The sequence below is a fragment of the Heteronotia binoei genome, chromosome 11 (assembly GCF_032191835.1).
Source record: "Heteronotia binoei isolate CCM8104 ecotype False Entrance Well chromosome 11, APGP_CSIRO_Hbin_v1, whole genome shotgun sequence".
Taxonomy (NCBI): Eukaryota; Metazoa; Chordata; class Lepidosauria; order Squamata; family Gekkonidae; genus Heteronotia; species Heteronotia binoei.
The window spans coordinates 46,738,817-46,765,545 of NC_083233.1; the positions used below are offsets into that span (position 1 = coordinate 46,738,817).

Sequence of the window (26,729 nt, forward strand, 5' to 3'; positions counted from 1 at the left end):
CGCTGGCATGGGATTCACACGTGATCTAGCGCCCCAACACACGCGTGTGTGTTTCCTAGTCTCCCATGTTTCCATCTGGAGTTTTTCCTCCAGTGTTCCCTGCCCCTCAATCCCCCACTTCTTTTTTACCGAAGCTGTAGGGAGCTTTCTCATATCTTGAGTTGCTTAGGTTCATTGTGAGGCTGGGGGAAGTTTTTATGGCTCCATCGGTTGCGTCCCTTGCACTGTTATTTTTGGAGATTTAAGGGTGCAGATCTATCCACAGATCTAGAAGTAAGCTTTACATAATTTATTGGGCATTTCTTCCATGTTAACATGCATTGGGCCAGATCACAGAATTAATTTTACCCTGAGAAAGAAATCAGTCAGTGACAGTCAACTTGGGGGAAGGAGATAGATAGGAACTTTCGAGGCAAACAATGGCAAAATAGCCACGGCAGCACAAGTCAGCCAGAGAAGGAACTACAGGCACATTACAAAAAGACCAGGAATGCATCCACATGTCTCTGACTCTTGGGCAATCCTTCACAACTGGATTTTTTTTTGTAGACAAGACCAGCCAGGAGGTGAACAATTGCTCAAGCACAACAACTGTGCAATATCCAGCCATATCTGTATGAATCAAAGAATCATAAAGTTGGAAGGGACATCCATGGTCATCTAGTCCAACCCCCTGCACAATGCAGGAAACTCACAAATACCTCCCCCTAAATTCACAGGATCTTCATTGCTGTCAGATGGCCATCTAGCCTCTGTTTAAAAACCTCCAAGGAAGGAAAGCCCACCACCTCCATGTATGAATGCAGCTTTGGTAAGACTGCTTGGAAGACAGATTTCACGAACCACCATGCAACAGCAAAAATAACACTGAGCCCACACACCATCTTTGCCTCCATCATGGACACCTCCCATGCAGTTACAGTATGCTGTGGGACTTCTAACTTGCACAAGATGAAGCATCATGCAGGCATTTGAAGTGTGGCTTGGCCTGCCCTCACCTGAACACTGCCCTAAGGGCTGTACTGTAGAAGATGCTGCTGCTGGGAACATTATAATTAGTGGGTGGGTGTATCAATGCTCATCAAGGCTCCCCCCCACACACACACCTTTTACAAATTCTGGTAGGTAGCCCAGAGAAACTGCACTGTGAGCAAAACTCTGACACTACTGAATCAACCCAGGAAGCAGCTGCTAGCATTTTACTGCTCTTGTTCCTATGCCTTTAACGTTAGCATTTCATGCAAAAAATTAATTTATCATTACTGTATCTCCTAGCCAGGAAAAGTGTTTCTCCTGTCATTTCTGTGTTCTGGCTGATATTTAAAAGGTCCAGAAGTAAGACCAGTTTTTGAAAGCTGGCAAACCCATCCAGAAAGAGCCAGCATAGGAGAGACAGTGTGTTGGAAAAAGGGCCACCTTCATCTAAGGCAAAGAAATCTCCCTGTATGCAGCTACTGGCCTCTTGTCTTTTCAATATGATTTTATAGCATTCCTGCCTGAGTGAGTGCCCAGATAGCAACAAGACACTCCTAGAGGGCTTCAGAGGGCAGATTGTACCAAACTACATTACCCAAGATGCTCTGCTGCCACTGACGCAAGCTCTCACCTGCTGTCATCAGCACCTTGCATGCAGATGCCAAGCTCCTGTCACTGCCAGCAGGTGTATACCTTGTCTTGCCTTGACTCCAGAAGTGGTTGAGCTACTGCTGCTCAGAACAGGATAGACTAGTTGGATGGAAATCAGCTTCCTGCAGTCCTCAACCAGGGCTGCTCTCCTGCAGCTTTCCCTTCCCCAGAGAAGGGGTTTACTGGCATATCCTTCCTTGGAGCATTCCATGCAGTACCTTTCATAAACTCTGATCTAGACCTAGCAGCTGTTATTCATGCTGTTGTAAACTTTTACAGGCTGCTGAAAGGCATTCTGAATGGAGTAGCTCTGGAAGAGTTAAGTGGAGGCCGGAGGAACAGCCACATTAGTCTGAATACTAACTCAGGATTGGACAGCTGCAAGACTTTTTTGTAGCAGGAACTCCTTTGTATATTAGGCCACACAACCCTGATTTAGCCAGTCCTCCAAGAGCTTACAGTAGGCCCTGTACTAAGAGCCCCGTAAGCTCTTGGACGATTGGCTACATCAGGGGTGTGTGGCCTAATATGCAAAGGAGTTCCTGCTTTTAAAAAGAAGAATTGCAGATTTATACCCCACCCTTATCTCTGAATCAGAGACTCAGAGCGGCTTACAATCTCCTATATCTTCTCCCCCCCCAACAGACACCCTGTGAGTTGGGTGGGGCTGAGAAGGCTCTCACAACAGCTGCCCTTTCAAGGACAACCTCTGCCAGAGCTAATGGCTAACCCAAGGCCATTACAGCAGGTGCAAGTGGAGGAGTGGGGAATCAAACCTGGTTCTTCCAGTTAAGAGTCCACGCACTTAACCACTACACCAAACTGGCTCTCTGATCTAGACCTGGACACCTTTAAAAAGCCCTGGACACTTGAAATAGTGGATCACAGGACATTTTCAATTTTTTATTGGTGGCCAGAGCCTGTTGCCTAAGACAGCCACCTTGCATGCTCTCATTGGGCCAATCCTGTCCTATCTGTCTCTTCAGGGACATTCCCCATGCTCCACCCTTTGCACTGATGAAATACACAGGAGACATTACTATATAAATTAGGTCAAAGATTTCTTTAAAATCTTTTAGGGAAAGGGACTTTTTCGGGGGGAGACTCCCAGGTTCTACACTAGTAAGAGGCACAACTATGAAGATAATCAACATAAAAGTCAAACCTTCTACAAAATCTGTAAGAAACTGAATGCAGGACCTTCTGCATGAGAAGGGGGGCAGTACAGATAACCTATAGCTCATCTTCAACAGTATGAGTACCCCCTTTCCTTTCAGGACTAAATCTGAACCACCACTAACCAAGGTTTTGTTCCTGAATACGTAAAGTTGACTTACATTTCTCAGATATGTAAGTCTCTCTAGATCAGTATTGTCTACTCTGACCAACACCAAATGTCCAGGGTCTCAGGCTGAGGCCTTTCACATCATCTACAAGCTGATCCTGTTAATGGAGATACTTGGGACTCAACCTGACAATTTCTGCTTGCAAGGCAGATGTTCTACCACTGAACCATGGGTCCTTGAAGTGTATCAGAGCACAGCCCTGCAAAAGTGCAAGAGCACTACCCTGCCTTTCAGTATATGCAGAGTGCAAGCTTCCTCCCTACTGCATAGCCAGTCTTCTTCATACCCCTAGACTTAGAGGGATGGGCTGCCAGCTAAGCCAGTGTGTGAGCTTCCTGGCACATTTACTTATTTATATTTCAATTTATATCCCGCCCTTCCCACCGAAGCGGCTCAGGGCGGCTTACAACATATAAAATCTAAAATAGGTTTAGCTTTAAAACATCAATTTACAACAATTTAAAACAATAAGATAATAAAACATACAGAACAGCGGTCTGTTGGAATGTTACACTACAGCCTTCCAAAGTTTCCAGTGTCAGTAAGTTATAAGCCAGCTGGAAGAGGACTGTCTTGCAGGCCCTGCGGAACATCTGAGACCTGACAATTTTTTCCTAGAATTATAATTCTCTAACAGCTTATTATTGAACTATTTTCTTTTATATCAGTTTGAAGCACTGTACCTTCCAGCTGCTTAGGTGGGAAACTGCATGCTTTGCAATGATGCCAATCCTACTCCAATCTGTCACACCAGCATAGCTTTGGTTCCTGAGCTTGGAAAGGTCTCTACTAACCTTACTCATGGACCATAAAGGCAAGAATGAACAATTTGCTATCTGGCTGTTCACAAATCTTGCCCATGCTTGCTACAAAGGTAGTATGTTCAGTGTCCACCCTTCTGAGCCTACACTTCTTTTCTTCTTCTCTGTATTGCCCTCTGCTGGATGCCTACTGTCTACCCAAATCCTGTCCTTTCAAGCCTGTTTTGTGACATTTGGATGTGCAGGCCTGCGTCTTACTAAGAGTTGCATGTGTCTGTTGGACAGTGGAGTTGGGTCTAAATGAAGGGGTTTTGGATCTTCCTCATTCTCTGCCAGAGCTAGCATACCTGGCAAAAGGCTATGTGCCCTTCCATAGCAAGGAGAGGAAACATGGTTTAAAATACGCTTGAGGAGGGGGTGAATGAAGACTACTATGGCAGGGGTCTCCAACATTTCTGTGCTTGGGATTCTGACACAGAATGGTGGGCACAACCACAAAATGGCTGCCATAGGAGGAGCGAGCCACATAATGATGGCTGCAATTGACCTTCAGTCACACAGTGAAGTTCCTTGCACTGTAATGACAGCTGCTACCAAAGCAATGTTTTAAAAACCTGCAGTCAAATCACATCTCCAGCAGCCAAGCAGAAGCCTTCCTGGGCAAAAGCTCTACCTGCTTACTAAAGCACTTGGTGGGTGCCAGGAAATTTACTGGTGGGCACCATGGCACTTATAGGCACCATGCTGGGGACTACTGTATTAAGTAGATAATTCAAATTGAGACTGGCAGTAACAGAGTTGGGAGGAACTCAACAATATTAGGGACTAGAATCAATCTGAGACTTAACTTGTAAAGTATTTATTCCATTTCATTATGAATTCTCTCCATTTTTCTAAAGAGAGAATAAAAGCTGCTAGGGAAAGGAAACATTACCTGAACTTGGGAAGTATGCTCAAGCATTTCCATGAAGTTAGAATGAATATCAAAATACATTTGAGAAATAAATTCCCTTCTTCCACATCCAGACTTCCCTTCTGGCCAGGAAAGCACAATAAATGCTTTAAAATGCTATCGTGAGAAAGACAGTTCCAAGCTCATAGGAAAGGCTATCAGAACAGGACTCAACTGTAGCTTTTGAGTGCCTCCTGCTGACACCTTCTGATTTTTTATCACTTCTAGCAATTGCTGGCTCTGTATTCCTTCACTAATAATGAAAATGCAGAGATGCTCCTTGGCACTGGGGATAGATCATGGCTGGCATAAGAGATCAAAGCTGTAGCCTCCCAGACTTATGAAGGCAGAGGGCAGACCACTTTTGAACTCATAAGATTGCAAATATCTTTACATTTTGCAAGTTTGCAGCTGTTGTGGTAAGTATCTCCCAAGATGTCATGGTGCTTTTTTGTTCACCAGATACTTTCACCTGTTGGAAATCTGTTCACTTCAGTTGTCAGGATTTCCTTGGGGTGCACTGCTACTCTCATTTCAAAGCAGCATGTGGGGCTTCACTGTCAACTGGTACCACAATGGACATCACATCACATGGGCCAGTAAAATCAAAAATGAATTCTTATTGACAACTCCAAGAACTAAGAAATTGAGTGAACCACAGACATCAACAATTGATATGCATTTATATGCCCAAAGGAGGGATTTGAGAAGCTGATCCCAACTCCAAGAAGTAGAGTTAGAATTGTACCACTGAAGGTGAGTAGGCATCATTGATGCCCACACTAGCAGTTAGTATAGAGGCACATGTTTTTCGTATGCCCAAATTATAAGATGGCACATAAGGAGATCATCACCTTCCAGAAAAAGCTAACTTGAGTTCCTTCTATCTGATAGATACCCCAACCTTACCTGCCACGTAGCTGGTTTTTGTATGGCAATTCTCAGTTTACAAAAATTGTTTGGTAGTTAGATAGCAGGTGGTTACTAAAAATTAGATGAAATTTTAAACTGCTTTTTAATGTTTTATTTAAGTATTTTAAAATATTGGAAATTTTGAGTTTGTTTTTTCCTTTTGTATGATTGGTCTAAGGACTGCTATAATAATAAGCTACAGTTAGTCCAGAGGAGGATCCATTTCTAGCAGTAAATGGCCAGGGGAGCTTCCATGGAATAAGTACCCTACCATTATGCTAGACTTGGTACCTCTGGCTCATACATCTATTATAAAGGTATAGAAATCCCAGCTGAATGCAATACGTAGTGAATTCATCCATAGTCAGAGCTAGTAAAAACATCACAATATTAGTTGTGAGATTCACTGCCCTGAAGCTTGCTCAGATTAGGTAGAAGCCCTACAAGAAGTGAGCTGTTGATCCCTTGCATAAAGAATAGTGCACCCTAAAATCACAGAGATGGAAGGAACCTCCAGGGTCATCAACCCCCTGCACAATGCAGGAAATTCACAAATACTTCTCCCTGCCCACCCCATTGACACCTGCCTAGAAGACAGCAAAAAAAAAAAACCTCCAGGATCCCTGGAAACTCCTGGAAAAAAACTGCCGCCTAACCCCAACATGTCAAACAGCATTCCCCTGGGCATGTAAGAAAGGGCCACGAGAACTAAACACTGATGCAACCCTTCCTGCTCATGATCTGCCGAAGTTCACAGAATCAGCATTGCTGTCAGATGGCCATCTAGCCAACCTGAGCAGCAAGCAAACAGGTGAGGGGAGAAGGATGCATTACCAGCAGAATGCCCTTTTGCTGTTTACAGAAGATAAGTAGGCCAATATCTATTGCTAAGAATGGACATAATCCAAATATGGCAAATGGGAAAGTTCTACTTCTCACCTCCATTCAATAGGAGACTGGCATGGAACTGCTAAATTCCAGTTCGCAGCAAATTCAGTTTAGAAAGTTGCTTTTTTTTTCTTGCTGCTGCAGGTATAATATTATCATAGCTACATCATGAAATACCATTTCCTAATGAGCTTATCTTAGATTGTATGTATATTTAGCTTTTTGTTCCTGTTTATAAAAAAATTACATGGATCTGTATGTATATGATGTCTGACAATCAAACTGTACCCCAACAATTAAGCAGACTATAGGCCAGCAATATTTTTATCACAATAGTGTGGTACCTCATGACTCTTGTTTTTGCTGCAACAGAGTAGCACTGCTAAATTCCAGGAGTAATAGTTAAAATTCTTTTGTCTGTGGGACTGAACTTGCTTTTTTAATAACCACTGGCTGCTTCTGAGAAGACTCAGCAAGGCTGAGCTAGGACTTAGAACTTTTCAGTCAGATTGAAAGGAGCCATATTACAATCAGTGAGTATACGATCCTTCTAGAGCCAGTTTGGTGTAGTGGTTAAGTGTGCGGACTCTTATCTGGGAGAACCAAGTTTGATTCCCCACTCCTCCACTTGCACCTGCTAGCATGGCCTTGGGTCAGCCGTAGCTCTGGCAGAGGTTGTCCTTGAAAGGGCAGCTGCTGTGAGAGCCCTCTCCAGCCCCACCCACCTCACAGGGTGTCTGTTGTGGGGGAGGAAGGTAAAGGAGATTGTGAGCCGCTCTGAGACTCTTCGGAGTGGAGGGCGGGATAGAAATCCAATATCATCATCTTCTTCTTCTTCTAGTAACCTTGGTGAATCATCACCCCTTCCCTCATTTCTCTTCCTTGAGTTTGTTCTCAACTCCCCACAAGTAACGTGACATTCTTGGCTGCCCCAACAATTCTTCAACACTTGCCTATTTCTCAGCTCCCGAACTTCTAAAGAACAACTTGGAACAAGAGGTAACATTCGTCAGTGGTATTTACATTTACTGTCTGCAGATAATTTTTGATCTGGAATAACCTGCCTGATGAGGGCAGGAAGTCTGCTTTCCTGGCATTCTGCAAATGATGCAAAACTGAATTATTCAGTAACAGTACTATACTATGACAAAATGGTTCAGAAAGATTCTTAGGGAAATAGATTATGGATTGTATCTACTGTGCTGTATTCATTGCTATATGTACTACCTATGTAATTTCTGCATCATTTAACATGTCATGTGAACCTTACTCTTAGTTTCAGCTGTTTCAGATTTCTGAAATCCTAATCCTGCATTGCTTACTGGATATCCCAGCAATTCTTAGATCTCATTTCTGCAGTGTAATGCAGATCAATGGCAATCTATCTCTCCCCCATTATCCAATTTATAAACAATATATTTAGTCTGACTGTGATTTGGCTTCCACTCACTTCAGTTAAGGGCTTCTTGTCATCCTGTAAGTGCTAAGCCTTAGCCTGTCCAAATGAACAAAGAAAGAGAACAGTGCTAGAAACCACTGTTTGTGTCATCATCTGCATTGTTCTCTTGTAGACATGACCATTGTTCCCTCTAAGCTATGTTAGCGTGAGCTAGCTCACAAATTTTTAGCCTCCAGCTGACACATTTTTGTCTTAGCTCAGGAAAAATGGCCCCAGAGCACAATAATTTATGCAGTAGCTCACAACTTTAATACCAGTAGCTCACAAAGTAGAATTTTTGCTCACAAAACTCTGCAGCTTAGAGGGAACATTGGATTAGACTAAGGGCCAAACTACACATGATGGTGTCTTCGTGGCTGCCTGCCATTTTAAAATTCTGCAAGAACCCAATCCTTATTGGGCAGGCTGAGGCATTCATGTACCCTATGCCATATCAACTGCTAACCTCACCCCTGAAGTTTTGGCAATTGAAAAAGTGGCTGTGAACAACAGTACCCTCATGGCATTTTAAAATAACTTTAAAATGGCAGTGACATCCTTGTGGCAATTATGCAGACATCTATAGTAGCTAGCTTGGTGCAGAGTTTGCCATGGAGAGACATCTGCATGGTAGAACTTGATTCAAAGAGCCTACAGGAAAGAAGCATTTTAAGTTCTTGGTGGAGATTCCCTGAAGACGAACAGCAGGCAAAAGAAAAAAGCCCTCCCCCTCTCAAGTTTGCCATTCCCTCTTGGCCCAGGAAATAAATATCTATAGGCAGAAGAAACAGTCCCAACCAGAAAAGTCCTTCTTGCACACATCACAACTCCTTTGGTTGAGAGAATTCTCATTCTTTATTCTCTTTACCCACAATACGATTACAGGCTACAGCAGAAATTACAGGACATGCATTATTTAAGAATCAGTTTAAAAAGAATAAAATAAAGGATTCAAAACAGACAAACTAGGGCACTAAAATTACTACACTGGAAAGCAAGGACAGCAAAGAGTCATTCAAATCTCACAGACCACTGTGTGTCCTCTCCTAATCCAGAGATTCTGTCAACTACTGGATTCCTTGGCTGTGCACATAACCCTGGAAGAAGTTCCCTGCCCTCAAGGGCAGCTTAAACTGTAGGTTACCAAGAATGATCTCAAACCATCACCTTGTTTCCCTCTGAGTCCAGGGACAGTTCTGCCATCGTGAACGACACACACCCAACAGTCCTCGAAGAATCTGGTCTTCCTGTTCTCCTACTCTAGCCTTTAATCCACAAAGCTGCTAGTAGATCACTGTCTGTTGAATTGACTTCTGCATCTGAACAAGCTTGCCAAAGCCACCTCTCCCAACATCGTAGTCTGTCCGGTATTCATCTCGCATCTACACAGGAAGAAAAATTAGATAAAAACTTAGAGGAACAAAGATACAGGAACATGCCCACAACTATCAATCTAAGGCAGTGTAATGAACCTTTTAAAAACCTCACCAAAGGTACTTATATGGATGATAACCCAGAATCTTTAATAATGAATCTGCCAGAGTTCAAGCTGGCATTGTTTTAGAATTAGGGTTCCCACCAAGCTGGACAAAAGTGCCCTTAGAGGTTTAATGTGTGGAAATGAGCAGCTGAAGTTTTTCGTGACATGCAGGTAAAGAACATCTCATTAAGATTCTGTTAAAGGACCAGAACATTTTTCTCCAGGCTGTTGACAAGCCTATTAAGAATGCAAGATAATTCTGCAGAGAATAGGGTTTACCCTTTGGCCTGAAACCCACAGTGTTGGCCTGGAACTAGGACCCACAGCCATGCAATTTCACACTCCTACCTCTGCTACAGCTTCCAACCAAGGAATTAATTTTGAACTAACACCATTTTTTACAGTAAGCCTCCTTACTGGAAGTGTTGCACCAGCTGGACATTTACTGGAATACCTTAATTGCCAGCCCCATCATAAGCACTTGGGACACAGTACATATCCGTATAAAAATCAGAACCAGCCCAGCCCAATATCTGCTGGATTTCTCAGATTTGTCTGCAAGAATCCCACAAACCTTGTGTTCCTTACCTGGCCACCTGTTCTCCCACGGCCATACTGCCGTCCTTCCTTGAACCCAGTATCCCAGTCTGTTCGGATGATGCGGTCATCCAGCCGGGTTTTGTCAATGAACCGCATAGAATGTTCAGCTTCTGCTCTTGTGTAGTACCTGGAATGTTACTATAAGGAAAAATTCATGGGACCATTTATAGAGCTGATGCTGGCTAAAGAGAAGACTGGAGGAGAGCTGCTCAGCTGGAGGTCCCCAAAGCTTCCCTCCATCAATCAAAACTGAAATAGTTTGCAACTTATTATCATCATTCAGAGAATACTAAGGACAATACAATGCTGTTTCACTGTTAAAGCTACGCAAACATCTCAGCCTGGTTAGTAGGAAACTACTTCAGAGCCCCATCCAAATAACCTTTGCAGGAAGGATGCAGCCAGAATAAGTAACTAGATTTAAGTTTAAAATATGCTAGTTCATTCAGACCGATTCCCCATTAGGCTTGTTCCGGCGCTGGCATCCCCCCCCCCCCCCCCCGACGCTTCCATCCAATTTCGCACAAGCTGCCTCGGAGCTGTGACTTGCCTTGCCTCTTTCCTGCGGCAAGCAGAAACTGGTTTTCAGAGGTTCTTGCTTGCTGTGGAAAGAGGCCAGGTGAGTCACAGCCCTGCGGCAGTTTGTGCGAAATGGACATAAGTGTCAGGGGAAAAAGAGTTCCAACGCCAGAACAAGTCTAGTGGGGAATCGGTCTCAATTTCACCTACAATAAGAAGCATTGCAACCCAGTTACAGAAACACAAGGCTACTAATCACATTTAGGTTTCTGCATAACAAAAGACACAAAAAGACCAGCTGTGTGACCTCAAGGGAAACTGAATTCTAAGAGCTGCTAACTGCTCCAAGAACCAAGTTTTTAAATTGAAAAATAGGACTTCAGCTAAAAGGTACACAACATGGTATCCCTCTGGATCACCTTTTTTGATTTAGTGGCACTGTTCCATGGCGGTTCTGGTCCTACCTCGAGGGTAGGTTTCAGAGTGTGGTGCTGAAGGAGTGCTGTTCTACCCCTTGAGCTTTGGTCTAGGCCCTACGGGGTTCCCCAAGGTTCCATCTTGTTCCCCATGCTTTTCAACATCTATGTAAAGTGCAGGTGGTATCTCACAGTACCAGCAGATCCCAGGGAGCCTGTGGAAACTGCAAACAGCCACCTAGAGGCAGTTTTGAAAAGGATGAGGGCTAACAAGCTGAAAATTAATCCTGTTAAAATGGAGGTGCTACTGGTGGGGGGGGGGAGGGAAGTTTTGAGCTAGGAAATGGGTTGTCCCTGTACTGGATGGTGTTGCACTCCCCTTAAAAATACAGGTTAGTAGCTTGGGGGTGCTCCTGGATCTGAGCCTCCTGTTGGATAAACAGGTGGCAGCAGTGGCCAGAGATGCCTTTCTGCAGCTTTGGGTGATGAGACAACTGCAGCCCTTCTTGGGTAGAAAAGATCTTGCCACTAATCTAGACAACATCTGCAATGTACTTTATGTAGAGCTGCCCTTAAAGATTGTCCAGAAGCTTTAGTTGGTACATAATTTTATTTTTTATTTATTTAACAAATTTATATCCTGCTCCCTCCCCCCACCCCGACTGGGACTCAGGAGGGCTAACAGCATATAAAATACACCTGATAAAAACAATATAAAAGATACAATAAACTTTTAAAATATAAAATGATCAAAAATCTATCCCTATTAAAATCTATCCATTATCAAGTAGGGTAGGATGCGTGGATGGTGAAGACACAGCTGAAGCATACCAGGGCCTGACAGATCACATTCACCCAATGGCTACACAAAAAAAGAGCAGCATTACATGCCCTGAAGAACCTAGGGAGGTCCCGCAAGGCAGTCACCTGTTCAGGCAACTGGTTCCAGAGGATGGGGGCCACTACTGAGACAGCTGACACAGCTGACAGTTCATGGACCAGGGACCTTCAATAAATGCTAAAATGATCAGAGAAGGCAGGCAGGATCATGCAGGGAGAGGTGGTCCTGAAGGCATGAGGGTCTCAAGCCATTTAGGGCTTTAAAGGTAAGAAGATGAAGATATTGGATTTATATCCCGCCCTCCACTCCAAAGAGTCTCAGAGCGGCTCACAATCTCCTTTACCTTCCTCCCCCACAACAGACACCCTGTGAGGTGGGTGGGGCTAAGAGGGCTCTCACAGCAGCTGCCCTTTCAAGGACAACCTCTGCCAGAGCTACGGCTGACCCAAGGCCATGCTAGCAGGTGTAAGTGGAGGAGTGGGGAATCAAACCCGGTTCTTCCAGATAAGAGTCCGCACACTTAACCACTACACCAAACTGGCTCTCCAGTAAGTAGCAACACTTTGAATTGGCATTGTTGCCTGGAGTGTTGACTGGATTGGGTTCATAGAGACCATTTCACTCCAGTCTTGCTCCACCTACACTGGCTTTCAGTGCACTTCTGGCTCAATTCAAGATGCAGGTTTTGACCTTTAAAGCCCTGTTTAGCCAGGGACCAACACACAAAGACTGCCTTCTCCCAATAAACCTACCCATTGACTCCAGTCTTCCCTAGAGGCCCTGCCATTCAAGGCTAGACAGATGGTAACATGAAAAAAGGGCCTCCTCTACCATGGTACCAAAACTCTGGAACTCTCTCTCCAGGAAGATTAATTTGTCTCTTTCTATTGTCTTTTGCCAGCAGGTGAAGATTTGTGTTTCTTCTAGCATACCCCAATAATGGTTTTTTGACCTCCTTCTAGTGCTGTGAGAGCAATTAAAATGTGGAATTCACTGCCAGAGGATGCAATGATGGCCACAAGAATAAACAGCTTTAATACAAATTAGATAGATTCATGGTGGCTATCAATGGCTACTAGCCATAGTGACTGAGTAGAACCTCCACATTTAGAGATACTAAGCCTCTGAATCCAAAAGCCAAGAGGCAACATCGGGGAAGGCTTCATGTCCTGTTGTTGGCTGTCCAAAGGAACTGGTCGGCTACGGCATAAGACAGGATGTTGGAGTAGATGGAAGAAGAAGAGATTGGATTTATACCCCCCTTCACTCAGTGTCTCAGAACAGCTTACAATCTCCTTCCCTTCCTCTTCCCACAACAAACACACCGTGAGCAGTATTCCCTCTAAGCTGAGTGTGAGCTAGCTCACAGTTTTTTAGCTTTCGGCTCATACATTTTTGTCTTCGCTCAGGAAGAATTACCCCAGAGCAAACTAATTTATACAATAGCCAAATCACTTGCTCACAACTTTAATACCAGTAGCTCACAAAGTAGAATTTTTGCTCACAAGACTCCACGGTTTAGAGGGAGCAGTGCCCGTGAGATAGGTGGGGCTCTGAGAGAACTGCTCTTGAGAGAGAGCGCTGTGGCTTTCCCAAAGTCACCCAGCACCTGCATGTGGAGCAGTGGGGAATCAAACCTGGTTCTCCCAGTTTAGAGCTCATGCTCTTAATCTCTACACCAAGCTGGCTCTCAGTGGACAACTGGTCTGATCCAGCAGAGCTCTTCTTATGTTCTTATGCATGTTTAATTAATTATTATATTCTTATTGTTTAAACGTTTTATGTTCACCAACTTATGAACCCCAACTGGGTGGAAAGGCAGCATTAAAAAGTTTTAAATTATAACAATAACAAGTAATTAAATCATAAGGCCAAGGATACTCTACAAAGCAGAAACCACAAGGAGTTTTCTTAACCCTGTCAAGCCCCATGACAATGCGCTTGACATCCCCACACTTGGAAAAGAGCTCATGGATTTGTTCCTCTGTGGTGTAGAAGGACAGATTGCCCACATAAAGTGTGGTAGAGTTCTTCAGGGCCTTCATCTGCAGTTCACGGCCACTGTCACTCTGGGAAAGGGACAGAGAACAGGGATGGACAGCATCACATACATTCCATGTACAGTATTATTTAGCACCAAAAGTGTTACGCACTGCACAAGAAGCAGAAGCAACTGGTTACATATACAAAGGCTACCCAAGTAAGACAAAGATGGAGGACAAGGTTAGTATTAGCAAACGACTGGGGGAGGGAGCATTTGCCAGCAAAGCATATGGAACTGTAACATCCATCTTTCAATATCACTGGACCAAAATAGGCAGAATAGAAGATATACTGCCAGCACCTTCATGTGGCGAGGACAATTTCCCAAGACTTTTTCTGACACTCAAATTTTCATTAATGTATCCCTATTAGTAAGGCAAAAGATGCTAATAATCCCAAATTAAATGCATTGTCACAAAGAATTCCCACCACAGCAACATCTGTAGTGTGGAAATCTGTACTAATATTATTTGGCATATTAATTATAGAACTCCTATGTCCAGGTGCCATCAAACGTTATAGGTCAGAGTGCACTACTGCCTAGAGTCCTATACTTTCATGTCACAAGGGCAGCAGTACATCATCCCTCATGAGCACAAGAGGAAGCTTTGTGTATTTTAAGTGCCATCAAGTCACTTCCAACTTATTGTAATCATATTAATTAATGTCCTCCAAAACATCCTATCATTAACAGTCTTGCTCAGGTCTTGCAAATAGAGGGCCATGGCTTCCTTGATTGAGTCAATCCATCTCACATTGGGTTTCCTTCTTTTCCTGCTGTCTTCAACTTTTCTAGCATTATTGTCTTTCCCAGTGACTCTTGTCTTCTCATGTTATGCCTCCCAAATTTTAATTTTCCCTGCTCGAGATCAGCAAAGTTGTTTGGATTTGTAGCTCCCTCTTCTGGCACTCTACCCCATATTTACAGCATTTAGCCACCGGGTCACAATAACCAGGCTGTACAAGCTACACAGGGCCTCTCCATCTTATCCCACCTCAGCTGTCTTCCTTCTCCCAGTCTACACTGAGCATCCCTCCTTTCTAGTGATGTCGGCTTCCACTGGTTAATTACTTGTTTATAAAATGTCTACACTGCCTCTTACACAGAAGTTCATTCAAGCAGCTCTCCTAAAGCTCTGACACCAAAAGCAAGATCTCCATAGCAGAGCACCTCTCCACTGAACAAATAATAATAATACACAAACAAAAAAAATGGCATGAACCAAAGGCTAAGGACCTAGGGCTGCTCTCCACAAAGCACTGCCAACTCTGTGCAGGGAAACTCCTGGAGATTTGGATGTGGAGCTGGTTAGGGCAAGGTTTCACATAGTGGGATCTCGGCAGGTATGATGTTACAAAGTCCACTCTTCAAAATCACCATTTTCTCAAGGAAAACTGATTGTTATATTCTGGAGACCAGCTATAATTTTTTGAGACCTCCAGGCCCTACCCGAAGGGTAGCAACCCTATAGACTCTACAAGGAACTGAAGGGTATTTTTTAAAAAAGCAGCCAATGCGGACACCTTCGAACATGTACAAAGTGCCTTTCTGTGTAAGGAGGACCGGCAGAAGGCCCCTCAGTCGTGGGACGTGCAAAGCACCCCTCCACACACACACACACGGGATTTTCAACAGGGGTGCCTCAGAGTGAATCCCCTCCAGCCTCTCCCTTTCCTACCATAAACCGCTGGTCCCGCCCTGACCTGGATACCCATGCAAGCCCGATCTCGTCAGCTAAGCAGGGCTGACTCTGGCAAGTACGTGGAAGGGAAGCCTCCTTGAAATACCAAGTCGAGAGGACAGAGGCAGGCTTTATTCAGCCACCTCTCTGAATATCCTCCAGGCACCCAGTAGGGGTCAATCACCAGAGGTCGACGTAACTTCCGGGTGCACACACATACACACAAAATAAAAATAAAAAATACCATGCGTTTGTCCCAGTAGACGCTGATTTCGCAATACGAATCACTGTCAAGCCCCCTCAACGTCGTGCTCAGGATCCCCGACATCTTGACATGTCCAGCCCACAAACTATTCGCAAGCCCTTTCAAGCAGGGTCTGATCAGGTAATTGGCTCCAGTATTTGTCACTCAATATTCCTCTTGATCACCTGGACGAATGACATCACCTTCTGTGCTCAAGATAAGCCAATCAGAAGCCGTTTCCAGCGCAGGGGCGGGTTGCTTTGTCGCTGGGAATGCTGGAGATTGTAGCTTTTTCAATACGGTTGGTCCTTTCGTGTTCCCGAACCTTCCATTGCCTTAGCAGTTTGCCTAAGATGCGGAAAGGAGAGGGGGTGGGGCGCGGTTTGAGCGGGAACCTTTGTTTTTCACAGAACGCGGAGCTGCGTTTTTGGAGGTCTGACTCGTCTTAACGCGAAAGTCCCTACGTGACTGAAGTTTCACTAGTGCGAGAAGAAGGGGGGTTTTTAGGGACCCGTGTCTCGCTTCATTTCGTTATTTTCTCCTTCGTTTTGATTTTTTTCATTAATTTCTGCCCTTCTTAAAAACAGCCGCGAGACAGGTCAGATTGAACGTGGAAAAAGAAATCGAAAAATAATGACTAAAACGTGAAAAAAATAACTCAGTGAAATAATTAAAATATAGGCGCCATAAAAAGCAGATAAGTAACAAACAGCATCAGAACATAATTTAAGGCAGCAAAGTCTAGGGGACCTGAAACAGACATACTGTTTTCTGATATTTCACAGATTTCATAGACTTTCCAAGTGAAGAAGCATTCAATTAAAAGAATTATACCCGTCTCAGGAGAAAGGCACTCAGCACATACTTAGAGGCTTCTTTGGTTCCTGTTTAGAAATCAATCAACCACCTTTTGAAGGAAAATACAGGGCATATGATCAGAGACTCCTTTTTAAATAAAACCACATTGTAGCCATTCCACTGAGATCAGAGGCATCTTACTTTTCGGAAATCTTTTGGGGAGAAGGCACTCTACCTACATTGCAGAACTTTTTGAGTCCCTTCAGAGAAAGCTGTACTCTGTTGTACTTCATATTCACCTTAAACTCTAAGGGAGGTGGCAAACAAGAAACTTGAGTTTATTAACTTAAAATAGGGTTGCCAGGTGAGGCCTGCAGAGATCCGTTTGCCTGAAGAAAATGGTTGCCCTATGGAATTATACCCTGCCAGGGTCCCTCTCCTCCCCCAACCCCAGTGTCCCCAGGATCCAACTCCTCCCTCCAAACTCCATTAATTTCTCAACCTTGAGTTGGCAACCTTAATCTGAGTATTTGATAGTTGTCTTCCCACAGGGTGCTCAAAGATATGCCAAACATAGCAGTACATTTACAATAAAGATAAATAGCCATCTATAAAACACAAGAAGCCAAGTCAAGATGACCTCAAGAAGAAGGGGTGGGGTATTCATTTGGAGGAAAGTACTGCTGTGATGCAGAGGGCCCACTGCCCAGAGAATTTCTAGTCCAGTAATTCAGTTAATATCTTACCAAAAGTATCCCTGCAGGAAGAATGTCTTTGTCCATACAGAGAGGAGAGTTAGCAAGCAGAACTTCTCAGTCACAGAGTGTATCATCTTGGGAGATCTAAACTTAGCTATTTTGATTTTACAAATTAAGCATTTGTCTGATCTTTCATTTGCTGTGTATGTCTTCCCAGCAGCCTGATATCACATAAGGGTCTACTATTCCCAGGGAGGAAAAACCACTAAAATCATTTGCATCTAAGGTAGCTGTTTTCTGCTCCCTGTGTATAACTGCTGTGCCATAAAGTTTGGGAAGGGCAGTTAATCCATGCTGTTTTGTGTTTGTGGTGCTGAAACATTTGACACAGAGCTGGTGTTGGGGAGGTACAGAACACTCCAGCTACTCAGTGAACAGCTTTCTGACCCAGGCTGAGTTTCTAGGGGGATGGGAAACTAAAGAGAAAGAGAAGAGGCAACGTGGATGAAGGCAGGATTAGAATAGGCCTGGTTAATGCATGCAGTAGAATGAGATGGTAACACATGGCATCAGGGTTTTTTTGGTAGAAAAAGCTTAGCAGGAACTCATTTTCATATTAGGCCACACCTCTTGGGGGATCACCATTGTTTCACACGGCTTTTTAAAAAGAAGCCCAGCAGGGACATATTTGCATATTAGGCCACACCCCCTGATTCCAAGCCAGCCAGAACTGCGTTACTGTGTGTTCCTGCTCAAAAGAAGCCCTGCATGGCACTATTCTAGACTGCAGGAAAGGGATTACCATTGGATCATCTTTTGGATTAAAAATACTAATTGCACATAGAACATTCACACAACCAGATGCTTCCCCTTCTCTTTGCTTGTGGCTTTATTTGTAGGATTTCTTTTAATATAAGAGAGCCTTATGATTTTGATCCTTCACCTGCAATCTGAATAGTACAGTACATTTTGGTACCTCATTCTTACCTTGCTCCCCTGCATGTGTGAGCTAAACATGAATCTGAGGGAATCATATAAGTGGAAGGGATCTCCAGGGTCATCTAGTCCAACCCCCTGCACAATGCAGGAAAGTCACAAATAGCACCCCCCCACACACACACACACAGTGACACCTGCTCCATGTCCAGGAGATGGCCAAAAAAACCCCCAAACCCTCAAGGATCCCTGGTCAAACTGGCCTGGAGAAAAATTGCTGCCTGCCCCCAAAATGGTGAACAACGTTTCCCTGGGCATGTAAAAAAGGGCCATGAGAACTAAGCACTTATGCAACCCTTCCTGCCCTCTTTCTCATGATCTGCCTAAGGATAGGTGAAGGTGAGAGACAGATAGAGGAGACGGAGGATAGAGAGGTTTCACATTTTTACCTGAATTAATTATCCCCCCCCCTTTTTGGGGGGAGGGCTGCAGGCCTCTTATAACATATTACAGGGATAGATGCAATTAGTATCTGGAGGGGAAAATAATACAGAGATTCAAGCTGATACAACATGTGTGAAATATAATAACTACACATTCTTGTTTTTAAAGGTCTTTATTCAGAATCAGAAGAATGGAGGAGGAAAGTCATTTAATGGAAGTGAAAGGTAATCAGCAGTTTGGATCCCATGTCTTAGGCAAAGGAATGTTCTGGACATTGCTGAAGGCACAGTCCACCAACTTCTGTGTGCTGGGGTGCTTTCCTGTTAATTTCATGGAAGCTTATGCAGGAGATGTTCCCAGTGAATTACAAAGTTCTTGAGTATGGATTACTCAGTGTCAGCATAACATGTAGTCTGTCTCACAATGATATTTGTATTAGTTTCTTTTGCAAATAACAAGGAAACAAAATGCCTTTAGGCTGTGAAATTTCCAAGATAACAGGTGATCAATGTGTTAAACTTTCCTTTCTCTCTTGCAGTTTATTTTGCTGCTGGAATAAAATACTATCTTTCACTCACCTTTTGTTATTTTCCCTCCTTTCACTTTTGTTATTTTCCCTCCTTCAGGACTCATTCAAGAACTGATAAAGAGAGAAACCCAATGTAATGTATCAGAGGTCATTGAGAAACTGTTCGGTGAGATAGAAAACATTAATCAGGAAAGTGGGAATGAGAGTCAAAAGGGCCAGGTAAAAATGGGGGTGGGGATTACTGTTAAAATCTAAGTGGCACCAAAATGTTACAAAAAGCCTCAGTGAAAACTTGAGCTTGATTAGCGTTGGTGTTCAGTTTGACTAGCATAGGTTGGTGTTCATGGTTATGCTGGTTCAGATAGTGCCGCCATAAGGGTGATAGAGTGATAATTAAGCCATAGAGGTACAGTTGTGTCTAATTATACTAAGAGCTGGAGTTACTGAGAATAGCACACAAAGAGATCAGCAATCAGAGCAGCAAATGGAGTCTCCCTAGGGTTTCTGCCTTACCTATTAGTGAATGGTGGGAGAGTAAAGGAGTTCATCCTGCATGTGTTTACAGCTTCCAAAGCATCAGGTGGAGAAACCTGAACAAGTGCACAATCTTGTCAAGTGCACAATGAACAAGAAGAACAAGTGCACAATGCCTAAACTTATGATATGTTCTGGAAGAGGGTTACAGCCTTCTGGAGAGCAATCTTCAATCAAACTGAAAAGAAATATTGCACATGTTTCCTAATCTGGACAACATGAAAAAGAGCCTTGTGCTACCTTAAAATCTAACATGTATTGAAGCATGAGTTTTTGCTAGAGCTCACTTCATCAGTATCTCTGATTCTTGACATGGTCCCATGTGTGGATACTTAAAAGATGATATTGGATTTATATCATGCCCTGTACTCTGAATCTTAGAGCAGTCACAATCTCCTTTAACTTCCATCCCCCCACAACAGACACCCTGTGAGGTAGGTGGGAAGCAGCTGCCCTTTCAAGGACAACTCTTGTGAAAGCTATGGCTGACCCAAGGCCATTCCAGCAGGTGCAGGAGTGGGGAATCAAACCCGGTTCTCCCAGATAAGAGTCCACACACTTAACCATTACAACAAACGGGCTCTCAAACCCCAAGACTGGAGCTATGAACAAACAAGAGATCATTTTACAAATCAGAGAAAGGCCCCAGGTTTGCACAAAAAGCTGATTAAAAAAAAAAAATACCCGGGGGGGGGGAGCGTTAAAAAACCTCAAAGTAATAGAAAGTATTTGGAGTTTTAAGAAACCCCCAAAGTAATAGAAAGCATTTGGAGTTTTAAGAAACAAATGGCCTCAGTCAGTAGCCATTGCTAACCTTGGTTTCTGACAGTAAAAGGCAGGGAAGAGGACAGGGCCCTTTCCTGGGCTGTTTCATGGAGCTAGGCTTTATAGCAGCCACTGGACAATTTGCAGTCTGACCTGTATTACTCACTCAGGCCCAGCTACTTGCTACAGACAGCCATTCCATGCAAACTAGTGTGGTGTAGTGGTTAAAATTTTGGTCTAGGATCTTGGAGACCCAGGTCTGAATTCCCATTCTGCTATGGAAGCTTACTGAGTAAGCTTGGGCCAGTTACACATTCTCTGCCTAACCTACCTCACAGTATTGTGAGGGTAACATGAAGGGAGAAGAGAACTCTGTAAGACACCTTGGCTCTACATTATGGAGAAAGATGGAGTATAAATAAAGTAAATTAAATATAACAAGATGGGGATGCGGATAAAATGTTGGGAGGTAGATGGGAATAAGAAAAGAAATAATTACAAGCTGAGGATATGGGAGTTGCCAGGTGGAAGAAAAGAGGAAATTGTTTGAGAAGGGGGATCCAGGGGAAAGTGATGTGCCCACTGCAAGTCCTTGTGAATTTCCCACCATGCAGTCTGGCTCAGAGCCGATCACCACAACAACTTGAAACACACAGAGTTTTCTCAGAGATAGGCCACCTGGAGGTGGGAAGGATGGAAGGCTAAAGACCAGAGACAGATAAAGGTAGGGTTGGCAGATAGGTGAGAAGGAGTAAAGGATTAGGGAAATGGTGAGCTGACCTGTCTCATGCCTCACACAGGGCAAGGACTGCTAATTGCTTGGCCCCAGCAGGGATGTTCAGTGGGGTTCCCACTGGGAGGTAGCAGTGATTCTGGGGCCACATCATTTTTTTCTGTTTCTGTGTGTGTGTCCATGCCTGGAAGTTATGGTGACTTCTGACAACTACTACTGGGGCATGGAGGACATTCAGAAAAGTGGCTTGATAGCCTGCCTCTGCCTCCCTCCTGGTATTCACTGGAGGTCTCCCTTCCAAATACCTGTCAGGGTCATCGCTGCTTAGCTTCTAATATCTGATGAGACTGGGCAGGGGCCACATCCTTGACTTTTATCTAGGGCCCCAAAATTTAATGTAATTTAATTTTTAATTTAATTTTTGGATTTATATCCTGCTTTATCCTGCAAGCAGACTCAGAATCACTATGACTACTCAGTGCAGATAATGGACTGTAGCCTACCTTAAGAAAGCATCCTTTTAAATAAAAATTTAAGATGCCTTAAGACTCCTTTTGCTTTTGCAGGAGCAGATTAACTCTGACTGCCCCCCCCCCCCCATTTCTGATTTGGGCATGATCCTCCTAGGGTGATATAGAACACAGTAGCCATATTCTGAGACACCACCTCTGCCTATTCTGGTCTTCTTTCTAGTTACTGGAGCCTGATTCCCCATGTCAGTATCTCCCTTGGGTTTCAAGCAGTGAAACAACAGCTTCTGTTGTGTTTTATCTATCTGAGAAGAAGCTGGATTTGCTGCTTTTGTACCATGGTGGCTGAGGCCTGGTCCAGCTACAACAAGAGTGACAACTGTAATGATAGCCTTTTAATGTTTTCCTTCCTTAAAGTTGGAGCTTATATAATCAAATACACTTTTGTATTGTCAAATATACTTAGGGGTAGAATACTATAACATTAGGAGCTGATATGATGCAGTTGCATACGTTAATGCAATAATCCAAGATGACAGTGAAGCCATATGGTCTATTCTATTTCTAATTTTCTCAAATAATGGATATCACAATGAGGCTACAAAAATGGGATGTTTAACAAGATCCAATTTCCCCTTTTCAAAAACTACCTGATGTTAAAGTTAAATAAACATACTTCTTCCATTCCTGTTACTTATATGTTTTCCTTATAAATATATTATACCATTTTTAGGAATGTCTCTATTTTTCTTTTTTGGTAGATTGAAGAAAGCGCTGTCAACTTATGGAACTGGACTGTGATGAGGAAAATGGGCCCCACTATTAGTGATTTGCAAAGAATTAAGTGTATGTTTGAGTTCTTTGACATAAACCAGGATTTTACATAACAAAAAAAGTAAAAAAAAATTTGTTTTGGCATTTGTGTAAGTCTTCAAATGCCTCACTGCAAGTGAGCAGGCATGATATCCATACTTTGTAATCAGGACTTGTTCTTTGCAGTGTATTTGTTTATATTTTATTTAAAATACTTAATACCCTTTCCTCCTAAAAAGAGAGGAGTCCAATGAAGCTTTCAATATATATATATAAAATAACACATTTAAAAATAAACTCTACAGTATCATTCAGCATTCTACCAACAGAAACTGCCTAACATATCACCGTACTCTAGAGAAAACTTTACAAAAGGCTCTCTGAAGCAGTGTTGCCTTGCAATGTTTTCTGTGATCAAGAGGAAAGTTATAAAAGGATAATTCTCTTGTAATGTCAGTACTAGATGGAAAAGACAGACATCTTAAAAAGTTAGGGTTCCCAGGCAGCCTCTTGATCCAGTGGATTTTTACTTGGGAGGATGCTAGAGAGGAACATGAACATTGAAGTATCTTGTTTCATGACAGCAGCATATGCCAGCTGTAGGTGAGTGTGTTGATGTCCTTGTTCAGTATGCTTGACATCTTTATGATCATTAATACTGTGTGTTTATACTGCTATACAGATGCTTATTCTCATAACCTCCACTTAGGCTGGAGTTAGAGGTAAGCGGCTAACATTTATCTACATTGTCTGGCATCTGGATCGAGGCGGCGTGGCGGTGCTGATGTTATTGGACCTGTCGGCCGCGTTCGACACGGTCGATCATCGGCTACTGGCCCGCCGGCTTAGGGGGTTAACCTTACAGTGGCTTTCCTCCTTCCTTGATGGATGGGGACAAAGGGTGGCAATTGGGGGAGAGCGGTCTCGGAGATACCCACTAGTGTGTGGGGTGCTGCAAGGGGCAGTTCTCTCCCCGATGTTGTTTAACATCTACATGCGCCCCCTTGCCCAGATTGCCCGGAGGTTTGGGCTTGGGTGCCATCAATACGCAGATGACACCCAGCTCTATTTACTAATGGACGGCCGACCTGACTCCGTCCCAGAAAACCTGGACCTAGCACTGCAAGCCGTGGCAGGTTGGCTCAGACTGAGCGGGCTGAAGTTGAATCCAACGAAGACAGAGGTCCTTTGCTTGGGTTGCGGTGCCCTGGGAAGGGAAATCCCCTTGCCGGTTTTTGACGGTGCGCTGCTGAAAGCAGCCCATAGGGTCAAGAGCTTGGGGGTTCTTCTGGAGCCTTCATTATCAATGGAGGCACAGATAGCGGCCGCTGCCAAGTCCGCGTTCTTTCATCTTCGACGGGCGAAGCAGTTGGCCCCCTTCCTGGAGCGCCGTGACCTAGCAATGGTGATCCATGCTACAGTCACCTCGAGACTAGATTACTGCAATGCCCTCTACATGGGGCTGCCCTTGTGCCGAACTCGGCGGCTGCAGCTGGTGCAGAACGCGGCGGCTAGGCTGTTGTTGGGGCTCCCAAGGTGGGAGCACATACAGCCGGGGCTACGCGGACTGCACTGGTTACCACTGGTGTACCGAGTTCGTTACAAAGTGCTGGTTATCACCTTTAAAGCCCTATATGGTCGAGGACCTGCCTACCTGAGGGACCGTCTCTCCCCATATGAGCCCCAGAGGGCACTGAGGTCAGCTGGAAAAAACCAGCTGAATATCCCTGGGCCAAGGGAGGCCAGATTGAAGGCCACTCGGGATCGGGCCTTCTCTATTGCAGCTCCACTGCTGTGGAATCAACTCCCAGAGGAGGTACGGGCCCTACGATGCTTAGATCAATTCCGTAGGGCCTGTAAGACCCACCTCTTCAAAATAGCCTTTCAACGTATGGCAAACTAAGAAGTGCCGCTGAAAATGCTTTTAGTTACTGAATTCTATTGAAGATCTAATGTTTATAGCACCATATTGTTAATGTTAATTTTAATATAATCTGTAAATTGTTTTAACCATGATTTTATAAGTATAACTTGATGTATAATGTATTTTTATGCTGTGAGCCGCCCTGAGCCTGCCTTGGCGGGGAGGGTGGGATAGAAATATAAAGTTGTTGTTGTTGTTGTTATTATTGTTATTATTATTATTATTATTATTATTATATTATTATTATTATTATTATTATTATTATTATTATTATTATTATTATTATTATTATTATTATTATTATAGTGCGCCATGTTGCCTGCAAACTGATGATGTTTTGTGAAGTAAGCGATCCACCTGAGGAGATGATGCGGAGGCAAATTTGGGTAATTGTTACCCAATCATGTTTACATTCTTTTTGAAGTTGAGTTCTGCTTTCAAAAATCCGAAAAAAGTAGTTCTAAAGTTACAGTACTGATTTTCCTGTTTTCGGTGTTCAGTTTATGCCATATATTGATTGAGGAAAAGATTAAAACAGGGCTTGATTTTGTTTTGCACAGAGAAGAAGATTTAAAGTGTGGTCTTTTTAACTGGCAGGGAGGAAACAATTTATCAACTTGGCTAGACAAATTCATCTATAAAAGACTGCCAGGTTTAACAGTAATCATCTAGAACAGGCATCCCCAACCTTTTAAAAAAAAATTTAAAAAAACTTTATTATAATCAGACAAAACAATATGCAAAGGCATAAAAATAAAGATAAGGATACACATCATGATAGTAAAAGCAATCCATATGACACATGCATATTGTCTATAACTCTTAAACAGTACAATTGTAGAAGGTTAAAAGATAATAAACCAGGAAATTAAAATAAGAGTATGTGTAGATATCTAGGGAGCAAACGTTGAAAAGAATGAAGATCCCAATCATTGTCCAAAATTTGTAAGTATTTGGCGAAAAGATTAGAGTTTGTCGTTTCCGAGTCAGATATAGAAATGGAATCTGTTATTTTATCAAACAATATTAACATTTCAATATTAACATTTTAATATCCCAAACATTTGCCCTCCATTAGTGCAAAGAAGGAATAAGTTTTCCAGTGTTGGGCAATTAATAGTTTTGTAGCCATTAAAAGAGATGCTGTCAGCTCTTGCCTGAATTTAGGTACATTGGAGTGTTCCCATAAATCTAACAAAATAAGTTTCGGGTCTAATGGGATATTGTAATTGCTAAGTAATTTAATTTGCTTAATAACATCATACCAAAATTTTAAAATGAAGATCCCCAACCCTTTTGAGCTTGCAGTCACTTTTTAAATTCTGACACAGACACAACCAGGGCTTTTTTTCTGTTGGAGCCCACAGGAGTGGAGCTTCGCCAGGGCTGATCAGGGCTCCGGCTGGCCTGACCTGCCTTGTGGCAGCCATGTGATCTTCTTCGTGGTCTCTGTGCAGTCCCACACATGGGTCTTGCCGCAGGCAACGGATCCATACCTCGGAGCTCCAATAGCTCGCCTATAGCGTCTTTTGGCGCGCTCTCCTCCCGCCCTGGGGAGCAGGCAGCGACTGCGCATGCCTGGAGCGGGGGAAGAGCGCCCATTCCACTCAGTTTCTTCCCTACCACCGCCCGGACAACACCCTCCTCGCTGCGTTCCTCCTTAGCTCGTCAGTTACCTCATCCTTTGCGTTTCTCTTTCTTCTCATCTCCGTTTGGTATTGTATTCCTCTCCTTCTTATATTTCCTATTTTCGTCCCGAAAAATTAAAAAAAAAAAAAGAAGAAGGCCCGTCTCTGCGCTATCCTTTCCCCTCTTCTCCCTCCCTCCCCTCCCCTGTCCGGAGCGCATGGAAGGGAAAGTTACCTTTAAAAAGTGCACGCGCTGTGGGACCAAAATCCCCACCTCGGACGGCCACAGCCACTGCCTATTCTGCCTGGGGGAAGCCCATTGAGTCGACTCCTGCCCTCACTGTGCTAACTTCGGCAAGCAGGCCCGTAAGAACCGTGCAGCCAGGCTCCGGAGCTTCCTGATTGAACTGTCCCTGAGGGCTATGCCCGCGTCGGGCTCGCCGCCTCCCCAACAACGAGCGGGAGATTCGGCCTCTACGGACGCGGTTCTCTCAAAACAGAAGCCGCACAAGTCCGAAAAGAAACCCTCGAAACACGCCGATACCGGCCGTAAGACTTCAAAGAAATCGCGCCATTCTGAATCCATGGATTCGGTGCCCAAAAAAGCTCGTCATTCCGAATCGGCTGATTCGGCTTCGAGAAAACTCCACGAGTCACATTCGATTCCCAAGAAGCCTCGGACACCTACCTCGACTTCGACATTCATGGA

At 43.7% G+C, this 26,729-nt stretch overlaps 2 protein-coding genes across 3 annotated transcripts in view; one reads left to right on the forward strand and one right to left on the reverse strand.

Annotated features, from left to right (window-relative positions):
• Positions 1–8,759: 8,759 nt before the first annotated feature.
• On the reverse strand, positions 8,760–16,672 carry LOC132579607 (nuclear cap-binding protein subunit 2-like). Of its 2 annotated transcripts, none has more exons than XM_060250099.1 (4): positions 15,749–16,672; positions 13,661–13,848; positions 9,992–10,130; positions 8,760–9,305 (listed from the first exon to the last, which is right to left on the reverse strand). In XM_060250099.1, exons 1-4 carry the CDS (start codon positions 15,830–15,832, stop codon positions 9,207–9,209), a joined length of 510 nt encoding a protein of 169 aa, XP_060106082.1. In that variant the 5' UTR covers positions 15,833–16,672; the 3' UTR covers positions 8,760–9,206. The 2 variants fall into 2 exon arrangements, with proteins under 2 accessions (XP_060106082.1, XP_060106083.1); XM_060250100.1 differs by lacking the exon at positions 15,749–16,672 and adding an exon at positions 15,502–15,689.
• A 754-nt stretch (positions 16,673–17,426) lies between these two features.
• Positions 17,427–26,729, forward strand: part of TEX11 (testis expressed 11) — an 80,720-nt gene continuing 71,417 nt past the window's right edge. Inside the window, exons 1-5 of the mRNA XM_060249425.1 lie at positions 17,427–17,530; positions 18,793–18,848; positions 19,251–19,372; positions 22,417–22,501; positions 24,699–24,778. Of these exons, the coding sequence (XP_060105408.1) occupies positions 18,815–18,848; positions 19,251–19,372; positions 22,417–22,501; positions 24,699–24,778 (321 nt within the window). The 5' untranslated portion in view covers positions 17,427–17,530; positions 18,793–18,814. The remainder of the gene's footprint in view (positions 17,531–18,792; positions 18,849–19,250; positions 19,373–22,416; positions 22,502–24,698; positions 24,779–26,729) is intronic.